This window comes from Parus major, chromosome 5, assembly GCF_001522545.3.
Source record: "Parus major isolate Abel chromosome 5, Parus_major1.1, whole genome shotgun sequence".
Classification (NCBI taxonomy): Eukaryota; Metazoa; Chordata; class Aves; order Passeriformes; family Paridae; genus Parus; species Parus major.
The window spans coordinates 22,674,048-22,700,751 of record NC_031774.1 but is presented as its reverse complement, the minus strand read 5'-3'; the positions used below and the strand labels follow the sequence as shown (position 1 = coordinate 22,700,751).

The 26,704-nt window shown below is 39.3% G+C and overlaps 1 protein-coding gene across 11 annotated transcripts in view; it reads right to left on the bottom strand.

Annotated features, from left to right (window-relative positions):
- CELF1 (CUGBP Elav-like family member 1) overlaps nucleotides 1–26,704 on the bottom strand; it is a 51,457-nt gene that overhangs the window by 22,815 nt on the left and 1,938 nt on the right. For 5 of the 11 annotated variants that reach the window (XM_033515320.1, XM_033515319.1, XM_033515321.1 and 2 more), the window contains exons 1-7: nucleotides 7,617–7,702; nucleotides 5,352–5,539; nucleotides 4,486–4,568; nucleotides 4,035–4,083; nucleotides 968–1,102; nucleotides 704–783; nucleotides 148–309 (exon numbers count right to left, since the gene is read on the bottom strand). In XM_033515320.1, the coding sequence (XP_033371211.1) occupies nucleotides 148–309; nucleotides 704–783; nucleotides 968–1,102; nucleotides 4,035–4,083; nucleotides 4,486–4,568; nucleotides 5,352–5,539; nucleotides 7,617–7,687 (768 nt within the window). In that variant the 5' untranslated portion in view covers nucleotides 7,688–7,702. Of the gene's footprint in view, nucleotides 1–147; nucleotides 310–703; nucleotides 784–967; nucleotides 1,103–4,034; nucleotides 4,084–4,485; nucleotides 4,569–5,351; nucleotides 5,540–7,616; nucleotides 7,703–23,708; nucleotides 23,750–26,704 lie in introns of those variants that run through there. The other 6 variants (XM_033515322.1, XM_033515323.1, XM_033515326.1 and 3 more) reach the window with 3 other exon arrangements.

Sequence of the window (26,704 nt, the reverse complement as noted above, 5' to 3'; positions counted from 1 at the left end):
TTTCAGCCTTCTCATCCACAAAATGGGGATTAAGAACCCAGCTCCTTTCTACCAGAAGCCTTCTAAAAATGAATATATTAAACACTGCAAGACAGTCAGACACTCCAATCCCTGAAGAGATGTAAAGAACCCAAATCAGAAACTCACTGCTAAGTACTGGGGTCCAAGTGTGTTGAGACCAGCCAGGTTTCCCCATATTGAGGCAGCACTGATCTGTTGCATTTGTTGCTGAAGTTGCTGAGCAATTCGTTTCTGCTCTTTGTCCTTCTGCGTGTCTGCAAATTTTACAACAATGGGAGAAGAGCAACCCTGCAAACAGCAATTCAAACAATTACATACTTGCTATCCCCAGCAGTCACAAAAATACTGAATTAAGACCCAGGCATTGGAAGCATTCCCCTCCTCCTCTATGCATACATACAGACACAGATATATATTCAAACAGCATATTTCATCAAAGGCTCAAAATCTTGTTTGCTTTTAATTCTATTTTGTATTTTGGTATTTTCTCTGCAGATGAAGTTTCTATCTCTAAAAATAACTAAAAACTCTAAAAATAGAGCAAAACAAACACAAAGGTCCAGGAGCAGTTTTTGTGAAGAAACACACAACTGCACTTGTCCTTCCCTCTGCTTTTCCTGAAACTCCATAGCGACTGCCTGACAAATTTCATCTGCTCCTGACACCCACTAACTTGTTTTACCTCCATGGTTTGTGCTTGGTGCATTGCTTTGATTGCTGTTTGTGCCATGGCTCTTGTTGTAAAAGTCACAAATGCACAACCTGGGAAAAGAACAAAAAGGAATCAAGTTGTTCACTACCTCCACAATTATTGGGACGAATACAGGAATGAAAATGCTTAGGGGGTGCGGTTTGGAATCACAGAAAAAGCTGAAATGCCAGGTTGAGTTGCAAAAGGCAGCATCCAGCATCCTCAAACTGAAAAAAAGCTTCTTGCTTTGCTTACCTCGGCTCAGGCCATCCGGGCCCCGTAATATCCTGCATTCTTCAATCTGCCCAAAGGGGGAGAACATCACTCGAATATCGTTTTCATTGCACTTCTTGGATATCATTCCAATAAACAACTTCCTATCTTCTACTGCTAAGGAATCAAAAGATAAAGAGTATTACCAGCAAATATGTGCTTACTAGATCTTAGGACTTCTCCATTAACTGTAGTTATTTCCCTTGTATTTAGGATATGGGCTTATCAAAACCTGATTCCCAGTAATGGACCGTGTCTTCAGTTTAAGAGGATGTACATGAAGCACTTCAATGAACCTGACAGATGTCTGTTTTATGATTTTATGTTTATGATTTGCTGACTATTTTTAGGTTGTGAAGTCTGTGAACAACAGGAATGTAAAAAAAAAAGGAAAAACTTAAAGTATGTCAGATTCAGCACTTCCCTGTATGTCTTCAGTTCAGGGTGAGAGAAGGCTGGAAGGCTTGGACTATTTTCATTGTCTATCCTCTGCTTATTCTATCTTTAGACTACCAACATACAGCTAACTGCATATAAACAAGCAACTGAACTGCAGAAAGCTTCTTTTTAGCCTCATGCCAATCACCTAAATTTAGATATGCCCATTTCTTCATGCTCCTCTCTCAACAGTGGAAGCAACAACAGTTGCTCAAACAGAACACTTATACTTCTGTTAGTGATACACCCATTCTGATCTGCACCAAAACCACAAAAATAACACCTCAAATCAAACCACAGACCGTGTGGTACCATTTCTTGGCTCTAAATACTGATGCTATTAGATATATTAGAGTTTGAAGTGTGCAGACTGTTTTAAATAAATGGTTCAAAAAGACATTTCTCTTAACTTTCCAGTTAGTTGTTACTAATGTCAGCTAAAGGTCACTTGAGTGAGTGGGGTAAATTCGAATTCAGAGCAGAATTTTATACTCTTGATTTACTTATTTAAGGATGCTAATCACCTCCAAAACACTTTCTTTTAAAAGATGAAGTGAATTATTCAGAATATCAGTTCAAAATATAAAACAGTTTAGACACACAACATTCATCACAATATAAAATATAGTAAGTATGATGAAGGCTCTAGCAGATTTTGAAGCTTCAATAAAGTCTTCTCCTATTCAGTGCTATAGTGAGGGGAAATCAACTTGTTGAGCCTTCTATGATGCTATAAAGGAAGACTCCAAACTATTCCAGCAGACATGATTTTAACAACATTAAATCTTAATGTTGTACCTAATTAATTTTCTGGTCTTAGAGCAGAAAGATGCTTTCAAATCCTTTTAGCAGTCTATTTTAGTTCAAGAGATCCAGAATCCCTTGTCTTGGGGGCAAGTTCAAATACATAACTAATGCTTTCTTATTTATTGTCACCTTTACTTTTTATTAACACTCAGAATTAAATAATAGCCTCAGATTTACCATCCCATAATACCATTGAATACTATTTTCACTTTCCATTATTTTCCCAGGATACTTGTATGTGTGTTTGTATGTAATGCAAGGTTAGTTTTAGTGTAGAGAACCTACTCTGTTCTCCTCCCAAAAATATTTCAAAAGAATGACTCCTTTCTAGATATACATACACAGGAACATGTCCTGTATTCCTATGGAGGAATCTGGAGATAGAATTATTCATATTGTGTATTCCATCTACTGTTTTTAATTATATTAAGAGGTAAGCTTTCTCAAACCAGGACTATCTTCTCCATGATGCAACACAAACTATTACAAATGAAGAAAATAAAATTTGTCTGAGCCTAGAAAGGTTGAAACTACAGGATGCTAAATGCTTTCTTCGCTTAGGTTGCACCAATACAGATACATACATATTTGAACATGCATGTATGTATGCACATAAACTCACAAGGAAATGCATGGATAAATAATCATTTACCCGGTGGTAAATGCTAAATTCTTAATCCATCTGAAATGGTCAATGTGCAGAAATATTCAGTTGTTCTTCTCTACTGAAACTGCTGTTAATTCTATCCAGACATGTCCTGAACACTTCCAAGGATGGGGAACCCACAGTTCCTCTGGGTAACGTGTTCCAGTGTCTTACAATCCTTACAAGTAAAGAAGTTTTTCATAAAATCTAATTTAAATCCTGTTCAGTTTAATACTGTTATCTCTTGTGCTATCACTAGGATAAACAATCCCTCCACATCCTCCTTGCAGGCCCCCTTCAGGTACTGGAGGTTTGCTAGGAGGTGTCCCTGGAGCCTTTACTTCTCCAGGAGGAACAACCCCAACTCTCTCAGCCTGTCCTCATGGGGGAGGTCCCCATCCCTCTGATTATCTCAATGGCCCTTTCCTGAACATGCTTGAGCAGGTCAATGTCTTATGCTGGTGGTTCCAGAGCTGAATGCAGTACAACAGATGGGGTCTCATGACAGCAGAGAGGGAGAATCACTCCCCCCCCACCCCACCAGTTATTTTCTCCTTGAGATGCAGCCCAGGATATGACTGGCTTTCTGGGCTGCAAGTGCACACTGCCTGTTTATATTAATTTTTCAGTCACCAAGTCCTTCTCAGGGTTGCTCTCAATCCACTCATCCCTCAGCCTGTATCTATGTTTGCAGGACCTTGGCCTTGCTGAACTTCATGAGGTTGGCACAGGCCCACCTCTCCAGCCCATTAAGGCTCCTCTGGATGGCTTCTTCTCCCTCCAGGGTATCAACTGCAGCACTCAGCTTGACCCATAAGCTTGCTGAGGATGCACTCAATCCCACTGTCCATGTCCCCAACAAAGACTTAAACCACCTTAGCACAAAGAAGAACTCACTGGATGTTTCCCTAACTGACAACATGGTTCTACCACAAGCAGCAGCGGGGGAGATACTCTGAGTCATGGAATTTGAGAGACATCACTCACACTACCTATTATTGAAAACACACCTTTCTGTTTTCACTTTTTTTCTTTTAAAAAACCAGACCACCAATTCAAGATGTCATCAAAAGGGATGATGGCAAGCAAAAGGGAAATCCTCAAGCTTCCTGACTAGCACAAATGAAGACACAAAACTGGGACTTTAGCAAAGCTTACCATTACTCTTTTCACTATCAGCTGGTTTCATCTGGATAGGATGGTGCATCTAAAACATAAAAAGATTATTTAATCCCAGATACAGTAACTTCACACTATATGAAATACATCCCATAAGAATTGTGCAAGAAATTATAGCCTAAATTGCCTCTAGAGAGGTGCACATGTATCACTACAAAAATCCCAAGAAGAAAGGCTTTCCTTATTATATGCCATCATTCTTGCCCAGAGCATTATAAAAGCCATGCCCACCCCCTTCACTGCTGTATCATTTTTTTAAATACTCCAAAATTCCCATAAAACCTGTTATTATATAGATCTCATAACACCGATCTTTTGAATAGTTTTTTACAACATTATTTAAGGGCAACATAATGTGTTTGTGCTTCAGTGGTGCTGGAGCTCAGAGAAACAACACAGAGCTGTGAAGAAAGCGGGGCTCTGCTCTTACCCCTGGGAGGATCTTCATGTTGTGAAGAGCATTCTGTGCTTCTAGTGCAGCTTTACGGGTATAAAATGTAACAAAACAGCACCCTGTAATTGAAACAAAATGTTACCCAGGAAAGAACACTAAATCTTGGAGCACTGCTCAGAAATTACAAGCCTCACTTCCATCTTTCCAATGCAAAATGTATGATAGGTAGAAGAGGTTAGGCACTGAAACAGGTAGGTGCTACTGTTTGTGACAGTTTAAAAAAAGATTTCCAAGTGTAATGAAATAGACTATGTTCAGAACTGACCCAACATCACTACTACACCATTAAAACACTTAGACACATCTGTTGGCTACTTAATTTTCAAACTCAGTTATTTCCTAGTACCAAAACCCAACCTTGCTTCACAGGAAATATTACATATAACTGAACTGCAAATCCAGGCACAAAATTTAGTAAGGATTTAATGTTTATAAGTATTTAATTAACATGAACGAGTAAAGCCCCAATTTCACATTTATCTGAAACTGCATCCCATCCAGCAACATTTTCATAATATCACAGAATCACAGTGATACTCAGGAACAACACAGTATTATTGGATGTTCTACTTTGCAGTTATAATCCGTACTACTCAAACATCTCCATCATTGCTGAGCTCCAAAAGAAATTACGGTTTTTCTGAGCTCAGCTAATGACTGGATCACAGTCCAAGTATAGTTTCACAAACACTCTTGAAGACTTTATAAAGTCTGGGCTTGAATGCAAACATGGTCACACAGAGCTCCTACAGGGCTGTTTGAATCAGCACACAGTTAAAACTGCAACTATGTGAAAGTGGCTGAAACCCCAAGTCTCACAAGAGAAGTACAGAAGTTCTCACCTTTGCTTTGAGGAGGGTTTTGGCTCCTGTCCCGCAAGACATTGATTTCATAGACAGCACCATACTGTTCAAAAAGTTCTCTTAGATCCTTCTCACACCAGCTCCGTGGGACTTGACCCACAAACATTTTGATAGCATCTAGATCAGGTTGGTCTGGGTGATCCAGTGTGCCATTCATTTTCTTTGAGCTACGAAAAACAAGAAGGAATTTCTGGTTTATATCTTCCTACAGATTCTAGACAAAAGCATGCTTACAGCAAAATTAAAGAAAATATAATTTTCTACACATATATAACTGTGTACGATGAAAATATACAAAAATATACATGTATCTATACATAAAAATAAAAATATACACATATATATATGAAAATATACATAAAAAGAGAAACTCTTGCACATTCCCAGTATGCATACCAGAGTACATTCACATTCATTGGCAAGCTATGTACCTGGGAACCAAATCCACTCTACACAGCTGTTTAAAACTCTGTTCCCATAATGTCGTCAACAGCTGGGATTCAGGATATAAATCTGCTGAGATAACTGAAAAGTATCACTAGTACAACCATGTAAAATTTTACAGAAGAAACCAGAACCATAAGGAACCTAAGCTCAGACTACCTACAAACTACTGAAGTTATCAGTAATCACTGAAAATGAGAATGTTATTACAAGGTTTTTAAATGAGACTAATTTTAACTGTTTCCCAAGGTGAAGAGCCATCTTAAAACAGATAAACAGAATCAAATGATCCACTGCTAAGTTTCTTCAAAGGTTTACAAGGCAATACTTCTTTGTGAAAACTAGGGAGCTTTCAACAATAATTGGCAAAAAAACAGGCTTAGACTGTACATGAAAAGGCTGGGATTGGACAATTCAGTTAGTTACAGACTGAATCAGGTTCAATGTCAGGATTCTAACACAGAAAAAAGTCACTTCTTAGACTACAACACCAAAGTTTTGAGTATGGGAATCCTCAATGGGTTTCAAGGCATTCTGTCTAGCCATATGAGCAGTTTACACCCTATTAATAAAAGTTGTGTTATGCTCCACCCAGCCAGCTGACAAGTCCTACACTGCTCCCTGTATTGACTCCTTGTTATTTGTTAGGTGCACTGTGATGTCTGTTATCAGTACTCCCAGCCTGGTACACCAGAGCACCTCTCTGCCAGCAGAAGTCTGACTGTAATGACATCCTATTGTAGCTATAGTGATTAGTTGGTTAAAATTGCTGACCAATCCCTGCATAATCTAGAAAGGACATGAAGAGTGGAACAGCAACTATACAATGATTCCCTCCACCCCCAAACTCTTTGTTGAAGAATACAGGTGGTCTTCTTCCAGAGTAGTCAGTTCTCTTTGTCTCTGCTTTGTTCCTTTGAAGATAGTTCGAATGGCTTATTAACTGCACATGACAGTAAACAGTATTCCTCTCACTGCCCATCTGAAATCGTATTCCCTCCGAAAAGAATTTAAAAAAAAATAAAAAGAAAATCCAAGCCCAGTACTCTTTAGTACTTTTCCCCGTCAATACACTGCTGTTCAGTGCCTAAGGAAAAACTGATGTTAGGGAAAACTCATAATATCATAGCTGTATGAACAGACCTCAAAAATAACAAAGCTTCTTACTGGAAGGGAAAGGAAGGGAATCATCATAAATCCTTTCACTCTTCTCCACCTTTCCACTCAGTAAGGGTCATCACCTCTCCAAACAGCCAAGTGAAACAACACCTTTTACAAAGATGTAAACTACGTTTTTTCATTTCAGTTAAGAACAATTGAAAATTGTTTACCCTCTCCAATAATTTTGAGCCTTGCCTTCCATGGGTAGCTTCAAGAGCACAACATGGCTCCTATTAACGGGGCAACTCTTAACATGACCTCATCCGTATTCAAGGAATAGTTTACTCCTAACCAAAAGGTTTAGTCTGGAGTCTCTAATAGGGAAGAACAGAAACAGTTCTTCCCACAAGTGATTTCAAGAATCCATTTTATAATTTCACACCTGTAGCATACTATAAACAGTATCATAAAACAGCTTTATTCCTCCTTAGTCCTTATCGCCACAATTATCAGACCATTTCCCTCCCCATCTAGAAACCAACATCAATATTCCATGACAACTAGGATTTCTTCAAGAAAACAAACTGCAGACTCTCCTGTCTCTCCTTCCTGTCTCTCTCTGTCCCAACACACAGCAGAGGCTTGAGACAGCAGTTCCAACTATCATTTCAGTTATAACTTAGACATGAAAATACTTACACCGGGCTTGCATTCAAGGAGCAATGGTCCACCATCATCTCTGGGAGGAAATCCAACTTGAACGCGGCCATCACCTCAGTCTATGACAAACTACTAACACTAAATCAATGTACTGCCTAACCTCCAAACAACGCCACTTCCAAAAGTCCTGCAGGTCTTAACACTCAGCCACGCAAAAAACACTCAAACCACAGAAACAGAAGCTCAGGGAGACCAGCAATAGACACCACAGAAACAGGCTGGACTGGGAAAGGGACATGGAATCCCAGATTAAAAAGGGGATGTGACCATGTGAAGGGAGGCTCAGCTTAATACACAATGAAAATGCTGATGCACTAGGCTTGTTTTGTGCAATTTTCCCTGGCGAAGCAGTACTGAGTGCACTGTCAGATAAACAGAGTGTCAGATCCATGAAGATAGCAATGGGTAACAGAGCAGAAAGAATACAAACTCCAGTCTTTCCACCCCCAACTAACTCCTTGTGTCCCAAAATGGCAGACCAAGGCCTTGAAGTTCAGACAAGCACTTTCCAAATCAGCAATACTAAGGTGTGAAGTCAAGAGGTTCCTTCACCATAAACATTTTTAATAGCTGATTTCACTCTCTTCACCTTGTGCTCTACTATTGACACTCTCAACTTCTACAGCAAAAAATGCCAACTACAACTTTCTCCAAACCTGCCAAAAAAATCAAAACTAGGAAGATTTGATTATTCAAAAATTCCTCAACAGAACACCAAAACCAATTCCTTTCATAGAAGCAAAACATACATCCTTCTGGAAACAATACTTTGTCTACAAATCCAGATATACAGAGTCTATAAATGACCAAGAAAGGGAAAAAACCTAGTGATTTATCAAAAACCATTTTACAATCTTTGAGAACATTGATCAGAACACCTCAGCAGTTACACCGTTAAAACAGACATAGCACGTTGATCAAGGAACTGTGAGATGCATTTATATGCATTTAAAGCTTATATGTAATATAAGCTTTTTGTTAAGTCTCCAGTACCAAACTAATGGGGAGATAATCTGGATAAAACTGGATACACTGTGAAATGCAGAAATATTTGATTGTGGGGAATGAGTGCTGCAGAGGCAGCTGGGTGTGTTGGAGAACTCCAGGAGGAACGGTTAATTGGAGTCTAACATGAGACCAGAAACCCTTATATACGGTCGATGTAGCCACAAAATAACCTCTCAGAGCATCAAGGACTGCATGCTGGAGCAGCTGTGATCACATCTTTGTCCTCTGTCAATGACTGCAATATGTACTTGCAGTTATTCTGACTGGCCAGCACACACAGCTTTATTTAAGCTTGAACAGTTACAGTATGCCAATAGTTTTTTTCATAAATAACATTTCCAACCTCTGAAAAAAAAAATTTAAAAAGAGAACATTTCTTATCTTTTGCCAGCAGTGAGGTTAATTAAAAGGAGCCAGGCCTTGTAATACAAAGAGATATGCATACACTGCAAAATAAGAGAGGACATGAATTTCTCACACATCAGATATTCAACAGTAACTACTCCATGCATGCTCTTACTATGTGATAAATGCAAGAAAGCTTTCTCTTTAAAGAAAAAGGTGTTAGCTATCTGCTAAGCACCATTATTAAGAACATGCAAGTAGGCATTAAGGAGCACAGGTCAATTTTCAGCTTTCAGTAAATTAAATTGTTCTATCTGCCTTTAGACACATATTACAGGTTTCTCACTTGAAAAAAGCCATGCCGAGTAAAGCCCATCATATTCATCATACTCAAATGCTAAATTGATCCTAGAGCCCACTTCATGCATTTGTCTAAAATGAGACTGCAGAGAAAAACTTTTCAGATTTATACGATTAAAAGAACAGATTATAGGGTGTGATTTCTAGATGACATGAATCTATAGATCAACACTGTAAATTCTGGCCCTATCCAGGAAGATCAGAACTCATTCCTTTTGGTCTTTCACTTATCTTTAGCTTTTTCAAGCAACCAATAAAATGCCCCAGCTGCCATGCTCACTGTAGGTTCGATAAAAGACAATGCCGGCAACACATAGTCTAGAAAAGGGGTTTTAAAAATGTTACTGAGATTGATTAGTTTACTGAAGAAAATCACTATGCCATTATGATTTGATCCTATCCCTCATCTCTCTGCTCCTCAAAATCCAAGTCCTATCTTCTTGCTCCATTAAGACAAAACTGCAAAGTTATAGGCACTATTTGTCAGAAGGGAAAAATCAATATTAGAATGGTGAATAAATACCTGAAGATATGTCAACCAAGACTCAGCGCTTCTGGGTACCATACTTTTGAAGTAATGATGGCAACTTCAGTGACAAAACACTGTACAAATGGGTTATTTAGCTGAAGGCTTCAAGTTAGTGAAATTAAAAGATTTACAGACTTCACTTGTGAAAATATCAGAAAGAGTGGAAAAAAAAAAAAAGAGTGGTATTCCACTACTGCACAAAAATAAGAATTAAGTGAGGAAGTGTTTCTTTAAAATTAGAAAAAAACCAAAAGTAATCCTAACCATTTGTCACAAAAAAAAAGAAAAATAAGGGAGTTAAACACACTTATTTTTTTGCTCAGATGTCAAATTCCTGCTGGCTTCCAGATCCATTCTTTGACTGTTTCTATTCAAAGGATAACAGAAACAATGTCTGAAATGCCAAGCTCCATAGACTGTAGCTACACATTTAAATGTGGTGCTCATCTGACAGTATGAACATTAAGAAGCTTCTACATAGTACACATTAGATCTCAATTTTTACAATTCTGAAGCCCTAGATGATGCTGCAGAATGTGTCATTATATGTGCTCCTGAGAGACTGCAGAGTATAAATGTTGAAAACCTTTTGCTTTTAAGTTTACAGAACTACATCACATCCTATGGCAAAAAATCCCAAAAATTCACCACAAAACCAAAATTCCTGTATCATATTCCCTTTCCTAAGAAAGACTAGTTCTAATGAGCAATTAACTCTGAAAGCTGAAGATATTATGATCTTTCATTTTATACATTCTGTACTCAGACAGCATACTCAAATCTGAAGCTGAGGGACTACTGGCAGGGTGAGAGCAAGCTATGGGAAAGGATGTAGGCTATGGGGAAATCAGACACTGTGAAGCTCTGAAGGAGACAGGTCCTAGAATAAACTTCCCCTTGTATTATCTGTGCATATCCAGATTCTTACAGTGCTGCTGAATTGCAGTTTTGTTTTTAAACTGATAACCCCTAGTTTACATGCATCAAAATACAGTAACTGCTTGTCAATATTTTGTTGTTTTATAGTTGATCATGTAAGCATGTGGTCAGAATGTTTTCTGCCTCTGCTGAAATCCAAACTGTCTCCCCATGCCTCACTGGGTACAAAAAGGCCCCTTACCTAGTTGCCAAAACTGCAGTTTCTTCCTCTGCCAATCTCTTTGACTGTTATGCACAGTGGGTACACAAATCTGACACACTGAGAATATTGAATTTACCATCAAAATACATGAAGTTTTTGGGCTGTCTACAATTTAGATTAAATTAACTGAAAACAATTTTTATTTATATAAACTTTTGTAGAAGTTGCCAGAGAAAATGGGGAGGAGGGGAAAAAACTGCCTTTACCTTAGAAATACCAAAGTTTCATGCTGCTCCCTGTTATGCATTTATGTGAGAGCAGATGAATTAGATCTAGACGTAGATTAATTTTTACAAATTATGTAAGTAAATTTAGTTCCAAAAATAGATCCTACTATAAGCTTTTTTATCCCACTCCTTCCTCAAAATATTTCTGGGGAAAAAATTTTGACGTACATCAATACTTTCTTGATCTACTTCTCTGGCTTGTGAATGAAGTCCTGTAGCGTCTACTTCAATCAGTTCTGTGAAAGCTCAAAAATAATGAATTATGAACTGTTGTCTGACTGAAGAATCCCCAGGACTCCCAGCTCAGATGAGAAAGCAAGTTACCCAGCCTTCTGGCTTACAGGACAAGGCTTCCTCTGCCTAAGTATTCTTAGAAAGAGAAAAATGAAACAGCAGCTAAACATACCTTTTTCTGATAGCAAAGACAAATTATAGCAGTAAATGATATAAAATTTCTTTTGAAAAGTTAGGGAATTATTTTTCTTGAAAAAGGAGATGAAAACTTTGCACTGAAGTGAACAAATTTGTTATTCTAATTAATTCTAAACAGTGAAGCTTATAAAAAGACAAGAAGCACACACAGGTACAATTTTCTTGTCAAATTGTTTATGGGCCTCCTCAAATACATATGCTTATCTGTTCTTCCTGCTATGCAACATTCACTTCACACAGAATCTCCTTCCCCACAATTCACAAAGCAGCTGGAGTTTCCTATGTTCACAGGAGTAAAACAGGAGTTTAGCAAAGGCAAATTGAAACTGTTAAGAGGGAACATTTACTAAATTCATAGACAAATATTTAGTGGTGGTGACCTTTGTAATCCTGTCAAAGCTTAACAAGGCTTGAACATAATTGGATGCATGCAAGGGTATCTTCCCCACTTTTATTTACTGCACATATATAAAAATCCCAGCTATTTTTTAAAAACCGATAACCCAGGGGCTATCTGCCTCAAAATACTGCATATAAGAATTACACCTTCTAGTTAACATTAGGAAGGAACAACTAAGTAATATCATCTTTAAACACAGCCTAATAAATAAAGATTTTAGATCCATTGGTCTAATACACATAGTACTAGGCATTATCAGAAAGAAATCAAAAACCAGAATATGTCCAGTCTGGCAGTTCTCAATGTCCCTAGTCACAACTTTTCACCTTTCTAAATCAATAAATGCAGCACAAAATCTTCGTATGAATATAGATACGGAAGACAATGTTTGAATTAACCACAGAAAAGTTACTGCTTCTCTGTAGCCACTGATATCACAACTATGAGGTGGCAAAGCAGTATATAAAGTCCTATACCTCTTTAAGCCTGTTGGATAAAGGGGCTCTGAACTGAGCTAATCAGGAAAGACCTATTGCTTGAAAATGATGTTTCAGAGAAAAATCAAGGGATTGAAAGCTGTGGTAGAAGAGAAGGTTTTGTTCCCAGCTTTGTACCAACCCAGTGCAAAAATCCAAGCAACATCCCTTAGCTCTTCAATTTCCAGATGTCACATAGACAAACCAGGAGGGACGTGATGCTCTCCGGGGGCACAGAGAGTACTGTTTGCTATACAATAAATCCATACACTAGAGAGGTGACCCTTAACACAAATTTGTCAACACATAAGAAAAGCAGAATTGAAAAAAAAAACCCAGCTCTTCCTATGGTTATGTTGTACCTTCTTAGACTAAATCCGGTATATCTCAAGATCCTTCAGTGACTTTTCCCTGTTTATTTATGTGTAGATCACAGCCAATATCCACACCACTTCAGAGCTACTTGCAGATTGATGGGAAAAGAGCAAGAGCTGAATGTTCCATTTTCACTTCCCCTTCACTTAATGCTAAATTACTAGGAATTTAACGCCTTCACACACTTATTGGTCTGACAAATTAATTCAAATATGAACAGTGGATTCAAGTGTTTTCAAGGACTTGTACAATTACAGAATCGTAGATGTGGTTGGGTTGGAATGGACCTTAATGCTCAGTTTTTTCCAACGCCCCTTAACATGGACTGGAACACCTTTCACTACACCAGGTTGCTTAGAGCCTCATCCAACCTGGCCTTGAACATCTCCAGGGATGGAGCATCCACAAATTCTCTTGGCAACATGCTTCAGTACCTCACCAGTCTCATAGCAAAGAATTTTTTCCTAACATCTGCTCTAAACCTACTTCCAGTTTGAAGCCACTCCCACTCGTTCTGTCACTACATGCCCTTGTAAACAGTCTCCCATCTTTCCTGCAGGCTCCCTTCAGAAACTGGTGATGCCAAACAGTTCTGCTTTGACTGCCATACATTGATTGGTCTGAACAGCCTAGGTATCCCCTCTTGCTTTTACTTCAAACAACAAGCATGAAGTGAATGCACGTGACTGCACATATCAATTGTCAAAGGGTACATGTGGCTATTCCTTTAGGCAGCTTGTATCTCCAACTTTTCAAATGACAGGTAAGAAAGCAAAATCCTAATGACTGACACAACAGCATTCCCCCTCTGAGAAAGAAAGAAGATGTATTTCACACACAGGTTAGTACATTTTGGAACTCCTTGGCAGGATAGTGCAGATGCAACAAACTTATGTGAGTGGAAGAAGAGATTAGAAAAGTACTTGGAAGAGACCCACCAGAGGCTACCAGACAAACCACAACAGGTGAGGTTCTGAGATTAAAAAAGAGAGGCTGAGAGACCACTGAGTCGGTTTTGTGGTGAAAAGAAACACTAGAGGTTGTTAGCCTCTGTGAATGGCAAAGATAGGCCTAGAACATGCCAAAGAGCAGGAATTTGCCTATGCATTTGTGTTGGGACAAAACAAACTGCACTATGTAAAAAAAAAAAAAAAAAAAAAAGAGTTGTCCTCTTAAAGCTACTCAAGAACTGAACTAAAGAACTGAACTATATACATATGATGTAAATGCTCATTAAAAATATCTGCACTACATTCAATTGCTTTAGAAAGTAACACTAAACCCCGCCCAATAGCTCCCCCCAACACCACAAACTACACAACAAAAAAACCCAAACCCTACACTTCTGGACTTCAGGAAATGTGACAGCACAGACAGCAACCAGTATATACACTTTTTCTTCTTTTTAAAATGCCTTGCAATCGCTTTCACTATGCCACCACACAACTGATGAACAAATTCAATCTGTGATATACTCAATATCTGGCTCATTCCCGAGGACAACTCACACCAAATGGCAGACAGTAGCCCTGCAATATGGGAGTTTATCTACCAGGAGACAGGTTACAACATCTGTTCAAATCCAAGAAATCAAAAAAAACCCCACCCCAAACTGCAACCAGGTCCTGCTCTGCCAGAAACTGCTATTGACAGCAAATCTACTGTGAGCTTGGAAGAAGCTGAATTACCAGTTAGGACCCTCCAATGACACATGAATGAAGTCCACAAAGTTTAAGGCAGTGGCCTACAAACTTGTTCAATTTTCTTCTCATCTTCTGGTACACTGCCTCTTCATCTGCTTGCCTGAAAGGGGACCCAGGATTGCGCTGTGAATATCCTGATGGGGCTGTGAGTATTGGAATTCTGTGATGTGAGCAACCCACAGCTCTGCAGACAATGATCTGCTTCTCTAGGACAGAACAGCTGCACGATGCTACCCTGAATTTTACTTTCTAAATGCACAGCTGTCAGCTAACACAGCAGCATGAGGCTGCTAACCCAGTGCTTGACCTGCTGCAGCTTTGTCTGCTGCTTCAGTGATGATGCTACAAAGGCTTGCACAGGCATTACCAAAGAGAGAAAAATGGAATTTTTCTGCCCATGAGACTACCTCCTGACAGGGACCTAAAACACCCATCTCTGACCAAAAAATTTCTCATTACCCTAATGTCAATGGGGAGTATGAAAGCGGATAGCCTTCACAGCATTACCTTAAGGTATATCCAATTATTCTTTCCAGAACCTACATTTTTTTTTTTTTAAACATAAAAAACCTCCAAAGAATTTCAAATATCTGTTATAGTGGTATGCAGAGTGACAGACAACTTCAGTTAGTATATGTGGATTTTTCCAAAGGCACACAGTATGTACTCACCCTGTTTTCAAGGACACCACTAGAACAGGAGACTAGTATCAGCTCAGTGAAATAAGGAAAAAAATATGCCTATATGTAACTAAAATCTTAAAATAAAGACAGTTTCCTAGAAACTTCATCTTCTCTTTGGTGTTTAATTATGTCTTTCATATACCTATTCCCCAGTGATATATTACATGCTTACATTAATCTTCATAGAAATATAAGAAGAGGTATCTGGATTGTTTTCCTTATATTGTAATATATTTTCTTTTTCTAGCTTTAATTTTGTAATTAAAGTTCCCAATTGTTACCTTCAGAATAGAGATCTGAAATTTATATTACATTTCTGTCTTTCCCTGATATATTTTGTTTATTTTGCAGATTTCTGTGACTTCTTCAGACTATGGCAACGCAGAGGGACACAAATTGTAGTTGTGAATTAAGAACCAAGGCACAGGACACAGGAAAACTTACTGTGATGCAAAGAAGACAACAAAGGTCTGGCTAAGAAGACACTGTATTAAAGGTACCAGACACAAAGCATATAAGCAAACAAACTGCTAAAAAACCAAGCAATGAATTTGAAGCAATTAATGCTGCACCAGTACCTGTAGAAGACATAACTACAAGTCTTAATGCAGGTTCCCTAGAAAAATTAATTTTGTCAAATCACAGACAAGGAGTAAACATCACATGCTTAACCCTCTTTGTAAGACATTTTACAATTAATAACTGATACTAGGAAAAAGCATTGATGTATCCCAGGGCAGCTGCTTTTAAAGCAGACCTGCAGGTTTCTTCCCCTCGTTCTAGTATACTAAAGACAACAATAACAGAAACAATTAAAAAAAAAAAGCTCTTTATCCTTACCTCTAGGTTATGGTTTGTTTTGCTTTGGGTTTTTTTTTATAAATGAATGTGAAATATCTATTTCAGGTACTGCTTAATCTCTACAGTAAGGCATGTAAAAGAAAATGTCACTTTAAAATTGTACTTTTTTTTAACATATGCAAGCATTTAAGGAATTTGATTTTGAGAAGCATTTTTAATTTTTATAATCACAGTGCTAGAACATAAAAATGCTTGCATGAGACAAAAAACTATAGAAACCTTAAGTACCTAAGAGATATCGGAAAGACCTGTAGACACTTTGGCACTGGCAGACAGAAAAACTCCTTAAGAAAGTAGGAAAAGTGGCTTGGTCACAACAATAGCAAGAGGAAATGAAGGCAGCTGTATGACACAGGAGACAAAGCAGGAAATGAGTTTAAGAAGAGAGGACATACATTTCTACCCTGTGGAAGGACAGGGGACAGGACAGAACATTCAAGGCAGTGGTAGGGTTTTGAGTTTTCCCCTTGCAACCTTTCTTTTTGTTTATTGACTGAATTCAGACCCCAAGACACAGAAATAAAGGGGACAGATCACACTTGCACTTCAATGCTAATATTTACTGCAAGAGAATAAGAATATAATGTTTGCAAGCAATCTTGTGCTGAAAGCAAGGTAGAGATTCCACTTAAGAGCATCTTTGCCCTCTTTTTCTCCTCTAAATGTTGCCTCTGAGTTTGGTTTGTTTGTTTGATTTTTTTAAGATAGAAATAGCTGAAGGTAAACTTCTGGCCACCTTTTTGTGCAAGAAACAATCCTGCAAGCAATTCTATGGAAGAGGAAACTTTGAATACGTTTCAACATTTTTACCTTGTCGATACAAATACAGTACCTATAAATCTGGTTTCAGATACCCATGTATTTTCCTGTCCTTTCCTGTATGACATCAATCTGCAGCTCTGTACTTAGTCAAAAAAGATACACTGGAAAAAAACGTTTTGCAATCTCTACAATATTCGCCAGATTTTTCAAGACTCATCTACACATTTTAGGACAGTCTTCTGACAGTGAAACAGAGCCAGAAGTTATTCCTCTAGGAAGGACCTGGAAACCCAGTCATTCTTGGAAAGCTCTCTACAGTCTGCTTGTCCTCAAGCCAAACATGCCATAAAGCATTACAGCAGGCAAAGCAACTACATTTAAACAGAGAAGGTTGTGTGGTTGCATACTGGACCCAGGGGAAACAACAGAATCAGCTATACAGTTCCAGGACAATACCATGTACAAAAACTGCTATATTTTTTTTATTATTTACATTAACCTGCAGGAGGAGAACCTCTGAATCAAAAATGCCTTTCAGTTTACAGAAAGCAACACATCTTGTGCACATGTAAACTAAAACCTTAAAGTAAAACTGGCCAGAGTCACTTCTTTTACTTAAGAAATATAATGTGTTAACTAAAAAGAACAAACCACAAATTATTATTCTCTTTACTGAAATGTCTTAGAATAGCAGACAGACATGTTTAAATTTTTTTCTGATAGTCTTTTATTTTTTTCTTCTTCTTAGTTTCAAGAGACCTTTTGGACTAAAAGCAACAAGTCTCAAGTTTCATTGTCCTCTGCAGCCATCAGAATAGTTGCACAAGCCATTTTGAGGAGTCCTTTAATCTCAAATAGTTTTTAAGAATAGTACCAGACACAAACAAGAATCAGTAAATATTATACTACAAAAAGTCACTATTTCCCTCTCATTTCATTTTATCCAAAGAAAAGCTCTTTGTTGCATGCTACCTGAAGAAAGTTCAAATGTAGCCTAGACAGGGGCTCTCCAGGAGAGCACATTACACACTTCAAACAGTAACTGCTGCAATAATAATTTTTATGTTGAGCACCAACTTAGAGCACAATAAGGCGTAATTTCCTCTTGGCATGAGGCTACATGGGTATAGATAGCTCCAGCACTGTGCATGAGGAGAGTGGAATGGAAGTGGGATGTGGTATCCCTGAAAAGCAAAACAATTCAATTTACCACATACATTGAGAAGTAAAACCAGAAGCAACAAGTTCCAGGATCACTCGTGTACACTTGCAAGTACAGATGAAATGAGATTAAGTTGTTATTTTGTCTCCTAATCACAGCTGGGACTCCTGCTGCCTATTCTGGATAAGAAGCCACCTGCAAAACTTCACTAGCTTTTAAGCTACTCAGGACCACAATCTAAGTGCCAGAGAGTATATTTCTGAAAAAGTATCTCTAGTGTCAAAAGAGAATCAGTATGATATATGTATCTCAGTTTTCATAATCAACTAAGAAAATATAGCCATGCTGATTTAAACATTTACTCTTTAATAAGGTTTAAATAACCATTAGATACTGTAGATTTCAACTTCAGGAAGAGCTAAGCCCAGAAAGAATTAAGAATACTACGCTGATCCAGTTCCTTCAAACAAACAAATAATTCTATCATCAAATAAATTTGTATCTACTTTCCTACACTATAGATGGTTTTGGAAGTATTGAGGAAGAATTAACTTTTTACAGAAGAGCCAAAATGCCTTCTAATGCAGGAATGACAGCTTCTCTACCTGAAAAGGCAGCAGGATTGATAGCCCAGCTGAAGTACACCTACACCAATGCACACAGCTGGGAGAAGTCTCGCTATCGCCAGCCTTTGTTCTTGTGGAGGACTTCAACTTACCACAGGTTTGCTGGAAATACAACACAGCAGAGAGAAAACAGTCTGGAAAGCTCTTGGAGTGTGTGGATGGTAGCTTCCTGACAGAGGTAGTAAGGAAGCCAGCAGGGAAGGTAGCCCACTGGATCTGTCTTTTATGAACAGGGAAAGGCCCGTGGGTGATGCTGGAAGCTTGTCTTGGGCATCACAGTCACAAAATGATAGTTTTTGATTCCTACAGAAGTAAGACGGTAATGGCAGCAGAACAGCCACCCTGGATATCTGGAGCACAGATGCTGGCCTGAGGAGGAGACTGGTTGATGGAGGCAGTCCTGAGTGGCAAAGGAGTCCAGGAAGGCTGGACATGCTTTAAGAAGGAAATCCTAAAGGCTCAGAAGCAGGTGTATATGCTGAAAGACAAGCCAGCGAGGAAGACCAGGCTGGCTGAAGAGAGAGCGTTGGTTGGAACTCAGGAGAGGAAGGAAAGAGTCTGTCACCTTTGGAACATGGGCAGGCAACTTGAAAGGACTACAGAGATGTCCTGAGTTTATGCAGGGAGAAAATTAGAAAGGCCAAAGCCCAACTAGAGGGTAATTTGGCTATTGCCATAAAAAACAACAAGACATATTTTGCAAAATGCATTAGCAACAAAAGGAGGGCTAAGGAAAATCTCCTTCTGGATGCAGAAGGAAACATAGTGAAAAAGAATGAGGAAAATGCAGAGGTACTTAGAGCCTTTTTTACCTCAATCTTTGATAACAAGTCCGGCTGTTCTCAAGGTACCCAGCCCCCTAAGATGGAAGACAGAGATAGGGAGCAGTATGAAACCCCCATAATCTAGGAGGAAAGGGTTAGGGATTTGTTTAATCTCCATGGGATTTAATTGCATCCACCCATGGACGCAATGAGCTGATAAGGAGTGTTGGGGGTTAGGTGTCCTTTTAGTTCTGGCTTACCTGTGGAATTTCTACCCATTAGTTTTGAGGAAAACCTAACTGCGGGTACTTGGTAGGTACTTGAGAAACAAAGAGTTCGGCTGGCCCCATCGGGGAAGGAGGGCAGGAAAAGGGGAGGGCAGGGACAGTTTGCCTGGCTTCTTCAGCTTCAGAGGACACTTTGCTGGCAGTGGTTGCTGCAAGAGAAGCAAATTCGCCATCACCCAGACGGAGCCACGGCTGCTTCTTCTCCTTCTTCCCTCTTCGTTGGTGGCACCCCCTGTCCTGCCGGGACGTGTGGCAGTGCCAGGCACTGCCGCAGAGCTGCTGATCCACCTCAGCCACCAGCCCGGGATCTCAGCTCATCCCTGCTGTTCCAGCCGGCTGTTCCTCAGAGCCCTGCAGGAGCACCAGGACTGACTGCCCGAGGGGGTTTGTGAAGCAAAGCCTCTCCTCCATCCCTTCCCGTCTCAGCCGAGAAAGCTGTCACAGGGTCCCTGGTTCTGTTTTCTTGCTAACGCTGTAGTTATTGTTGTTTGTTTGCCTTGTTATACATACTAGTAAAGAACTGTTATTCCTATCCCCAGATCTGTGCCTGAGAGCCCCTTGATTTTGAAATTATAATAATTTGGAGGGAGAGGGTCTACATTTTCATTCCAAGGGAGGCTCCTGCCCTCCCTAGCAGACACCTGTCTTCCAAAACCAAGACACGGAGTTACTTTTCACCATTTACCAGCAGTCCTGCTTAACCAGGCAGGTCCCAGTTGACTAGAAGTTAGCAAATGCTACATCCCATCTACCTGAAGGGTTGAAAGGAGGATCTGGCCCATGAGCCTGACCTCTGGGATGGGGAAGGTCACAGAGTAGATCATCCTGAGTGCCATCACACAACACACAAAGAACAAGCAGGGGCTCAGGCCCAGACAGCAAGGATTTCTGAAAGGTAGGTCCTGCTTGACCAACCTGATCTCCTGTGTCAAGGTGACCTGCTGAGAGGATGAGGAAAAGGCTTTTGATGCTGTCTACCTGAACTTCAATAAAGCCTTTGACACTGTTTCCCACAGCATTCTTCTGGACAAAGGGACTTCCTGTGATGTGAATGGGTGTACTCTCTGCTGGGTAACTGGCTGGATGGCTGGGCCCAGAGAGTGGTGGTGCCTGGAGTTACATCCAGCTGATGGTCGGTCACCAGTGGCCATCCCCAGGGCTCAATATTGGAGCCAGTCCTGTTTAATTTCTTTATCAATGATATGAAAGAAGGTAAGCATCTGCTTACCTCAGCAAGTGCGCAAGAAACACCAAGTTGTGTGGGAGCGTGCCAGAGGATAGGAAGGCTCTGCAGAGGGGTCAGGGTAGGCTGGATCGATGGACTGAGGCCAGCTGTGTGCGTCTCAACGAGTCACAGTGCGAGGTCCTGCCCCTGGATCACAACAACCCCACATAGCACTACAGGCTGGGGGAAGTGGGGCTGGAAAGCTGCACAGCAGAGTAGGACCTAGGAAAGGTGGTCAACAGCAGCTGAACATGAGCCAGCAGTGCCCAGGTGGCCAAGAAGGCCAAAGGCATCCTGGCCTATATCAGGAATAGCGTGGCCAGCAGGACAAGGATGGTAATTCTTCCCCTGTACTCAGCACTGGTGAGGCCACAGCTCAAGTGCTGTGTCCAGTTTTGGGGCCCTCGCTACAAGGACACTGAGTGGCTGGAGCATGTCCAGAGAAGGGCAATGGATCTAGGGAAGGATCTGGAGCTCAAGTCTTATGGGGAGAACTTTAATGAGCTGGGGTTGTTTAGCCTGGAGAAAAGGAGGCTGAAGGGAAACCCTATTCTCATTACAACTACCAAAAAAAGAGGTTGTACTGAGGAAAGGGTCAGTCTCTCTTCCCAAGTAACAAGACCAGATAAAATGGCCTCATATCACACCAGAAGACATTTAGATTGGATATTGGGAAGAATTTATTCACTGAAAGGGCTGCCAAGCATTGGAACAGGCGGCCCAGAGAAGTGTTAAAATCTCCATCCGTGGAGGTACTTGAAAAATGTGTAGATGTGGTGTTTAGGAACAGGTTTAGTGACACACTTGGCAGTGTTAGGTTAATGGTGGAACTCTGTGATCTTGAGAATCTTCTCCAACCTTAAAGATTCCATGAATATCATTTAGCAATCTTTTGACACCCATTTTTATCTCCATGCCAATTTTATTTGAATACAGACATGTTTCAGCACAGTATATGTGTATATGACAAGAGTCAATACAGAGGTAGGATTGACTCCTTATCTCAAAGCAAAGCTGACACCTCCTTATTTTTAGTCTCTGTACCAGACCAGAAGCAGAATGCCAGCAGTTTTATTCTGCTATTTCTCTGTAGAGTTAATTATGATGAGGCATTTCATACTGGGACTTATACAAACAATTTAATATACCATTATTAGATGTTCAAGAAAATACTCAATCCTCTTCCATTTGGACACCTTTCTTATTCACATTTAGACAGATGAATTCAACCTTATTTTGCTCTTAAGATGTGAAATCATGGACCTTGCACCAAATCAAAGTGACTTGTTTTCATCAACCAGAAAGTTGGTGATTATCTTGCTGTTTAAATAATCTGATTGTTTTGTTATTTAAGTAATCCAAATATATTGTTCCTGGACAATACAATATATTGTATATAATAACAAATACTTTGTTTCTGGGTTTTGCAATTGGAGAATCCCATGTGTTTGAAAAACTAGGCCTAATCAGTTTAGTCTGTCCCCAAAGATGCAAATTCTTCAGGAAAAAAGCCACAAACACAGTGATCAGTAATCTCTCTTTCCAATCTTCTGTATGGTCCTAATGGACAGCAAAGGAGCAGGAAGCACCAAATACAGAGCACCAGTCATTAGAAAAGAAGTTGAGTGTTTTGCAACCCACACAATGCCTGGAGACAATGCCCTCAAACCAGGTCAATCACCAACTCTCTAAAAAATTGCTTGAAAATGAAGGCGTTCCTGGATTTCTTTAACCAACTTTAGATCTTTCTACCCCGATGAGTAACATATGGAGAGACAGGATATCCTGCACTTTAAAGGCAAATTTGTTTTTCTTTCTGATATAGACATAACTAAATCCTTCCCAATGAATTAATGAAAGCTGTAGCAAACATCTGTTCATAGCAGAAAACAACTCTTTCCTCAAGACAATATAAAAACTCAATTCTCCCTGCTTGTCTACAGACCAAAGTACACCTTAAATATTTCTGCCATAGCAGAGGAAATTCACTGGAAGAATGAAAATCACCAGTTTGGTTGTGGTGATACTGATAGTCTGACCACACAGTAAATCATTTCAACTTCCTAAACCAGAGAAACAACTAGGTCACAGAAGAGCTTTTTACTGGGTTGTCAAGCTGACTCTATCTATAATGCAAGCTTACCATGAGAACCAAACATAACCAAAGGACACAGCACTAAACTCTCAGCTGGAAACTGAGAAGGGGCAATTGTCTCAGCTGTCCCATGAAGCTATGCCCTTACTGGACTTCTAGCACTAGAAAAATTGGACCAAAAGATCCTCGCATTTGACTCCATGCAGCTTCACACTGGACTATGTTCCTGTCTCAGCCCAGAAGGAGTTGTTCCACTAATACTCACCTTTCGAGTTTCATATACTACAGAATACTGCAGACTTTTTCTGGTCAAAAATTACTATGAAGACAGGAATTTCTACTTTGCAGTTATGTTTCTAGAATTATCAAATTACAGATGGAGTTAAAGACATCTATTGACTCAGTACTCACAGACCTGAACTGTTAACACTCCCAACCCCTTTTGGCAGTACAAAGGCAGGAAACTGCCGAGTTTAAGGTTCAGGGAGCACTGCTCACTGCAGTGGAAAATGACTGCTTTCATCACTGAATGTAAAAACAACTCCTCTCTAAACCTTTGAAAGAAAGCTCTACTACTCAACTGAAGGATACAACTTTAGTTGGTTCATACCTGCAGCTATGCACCTCCCTCCAGTCGTTCCAGTCTTCACTCTAAAAGATAAGGAAAAAACACACATTGAGGACTCCAGAGTTAACATCAGATAATAAGAGTCATTACATGAACTCATCCTGGTAAGGCACTGAGGACTGGGAAGGCAAAGCGTATTTCAAATAAAGGAAGTCATCATGAGGTGGTAACAGCCCTCAACAGAATCAAAACTGAAGCTGCATATTTCAAGTATAAAGGGTAAATGAAAGGGTGCCCAAAAATGGACTGCAAACACAACATGGCTGAAAACAGAAGTCTTGGAGCTTCCTAGCAAGGTTCAGTGGATTTATGGCACCTATTTGGCTTTTTGGCTGTCACAACAGAAGCAGCTACCAACAGCAGTAGCCACAGTCCTAAACTCCTACATGATATTATTTTGACAGCTGCAGCACTAACAGATGACCATGAACCTGCAGAGGGGAACTCAAATGTGCAACTGCAGAAATGGAAATGTATCAAAAAGCATTGAATTAGGGAACACAGAACTGAACACAAGGAAAAAATGTTATTTCTACAGCTTAAGCAAATCATAAGCCAGGAACCATACAGATTTTCTGTACTAGCACCTCATAAATATGAGATGCTACTTCATGATTCAGAGCTCTCTTTTTGCAAATTCAGTAACAGATTCTCAACACAAGCTAGTCCATATTTAAAAACAAACAGGATTTTTTATTTGTGAGGTTTCTTGACATTTTTTCCCCCCTCAGATAATTTATTCTCTGGTTCCTCCTGGGTTATTTTGCAGAACTATACTCATGTCAGTCTAGCAGTATTTTACAGAAAATCCAAATCTATTTACTTATCTATAATTACCAAACTAAAAACTACATCCACCAGCAAGAAGAATTATACAAGGCTATCTGAGCTCCCACATCTTGACTGCTTTGCAGGCCCCCTACTTAACCTTTGTTCTATATTTTTTTAATCAGTGAGAATAAGCGAGCCACATCCTCTTCTAGCTTGCCATGTAATATATTGGTTATTTATCCCATGTATTCATGCCCTCTTTGAAAAAGAGAGACCTCTAGAGAATTTTCAATTCTTCTAAATGCTTCCTATTTGTTCAATTTATTTAATAAAGTACTAAAGCCTCTAAAGGAACATAGAATCCTAAACACAAGAACAAAATTAATTTTCTTATATTTGTTGAAAACAAAACTCAGTCCATGAATCCTGACAAACATAAGGCAGTTATCTGGAATGTGTATTTTCAAAATTATGAATTCTTCTTTCCTAGAATATTACTCAAAACTGACTGTTGTTCAGGGAACACTTTACATATTTTTGTTCTGTTTCACAACAACATCCTGGATTATGAAGCTGCAAACAGTGACTGAGGCAAACGTTACCTTCAGACACTTCTTCCACCTCAGCCAGATTCCTCTGCTTTTCTGCAGTTTAATTACAAAATATTTGTTTATGGCCAAAAAAACGAGTCTCAGATTCCTGCTAACAGAACTTCTTCATGCCTAACTTCTAATGTCTTCAAAACAACATGTAACAAAAAATTTTTGCTTATATGCTAAATAATATTCCTTTGATAATCACCTTTCAGAAAAAAATAAAATTAAATACACAGCTATTTGGTCTTGTGAATGCTAAAGAATATCTATAAAAACTTTCTGATGTTAAAAAGAAAATCTTCAATTCACACATGTAACTGTAACACTCTGGTGAATTAATTAAAAAACTTCAAAGAAACCAAAAGTGCAGCTAACTTAGCCAGAGGAACCCTCTTCCTTTGGGAAAAAATATACACTTCACCAAATCAAAGGCAAAATCCAAGACAATAAAAACTTGAAAAACCAAGCAGCAAATCTGACAACCACCTGTAGAAAGCCTGGGAGAGAGCTCTTAAATCACAAATTGTTTTAGTATGGTTTATTTAATTGCATGCAGAACATAAATACACTAAATAATTTATCCAAGTTCATACATCAGACAAACCTGACCCAAAGGCCAAAGAATCTGACAACAGTGTTTCTCCTCAGGAAAAATCGGGTTTTGGATGCCTTGGACTAAAGTACATGCATACATACAGCTGGGTGCTGCTAGCCATGTGTGCAGCATAGTCATGTCTGTAATTAACTGATGGGGCAGTAAGCTCTTGTGCAAAGTAAGTTCTCCTCAGCCAACATTTGATGCTGATAGCCAGCTGTTCTCAAAGCTATGTGAGTGTTCTTAGTGCAGTCAGCAAAACAATTAACAGGGTAAATTCAGACCTCTCATCACAGCTTTTATAAAACTTTCCTGAAGTTGTCCCGACTAAGGTGCTGCAACTGACTACAGCTGTCACTTTCAACTACTGCACAAAGCTGGTAACTACTGACACTGCCAGAGTACTCCATGTAGAAAAACAAAGGTTTAACACTTAGATTTAACAGCCCTACCAGATCTAAAGGTGACAAAACATACTCTCACTGACAAACAGTTGCAACTTTTGATATGCAATATAATATAAATAGAACTGCAGCTGGTAATGAAAACAAGTGTCTCTATCCACTAAAGACAATGGATATAAGCCTAATAAATCTAGTAATACTACTTTCTACTAAGTGGTAAAACTTGTGTCTCACCAGCACCTGAGACCATCTAAAAGAATACCAGATCATTAAATGGATTCTGATCAATGAAACTACTGTCACAGTCAGCACTTTGTCTAGACCAGTTAGTTCTGATTTCTCATTACACTTTCCAGGAACTAATGTTTATGGGATGTCAAGGTTACCACTGGCAATTAAAGAGGCCAACAGATCAAACAGAGCATATAGCTCAACCTCAGATACATCCTGGCGTCAATAGTCTCTCACATAAATCAGCATTCAGTCTGGACTCACTGCAGATGTACATACTTCTAGGAATCCATGTGACCAATAACGAAAATTTGAAAATATAAAAAGAACTAGTTCTTTGGAAGAAGTACAGGAGGGAGATAATAATGCATCAAAGAGCGA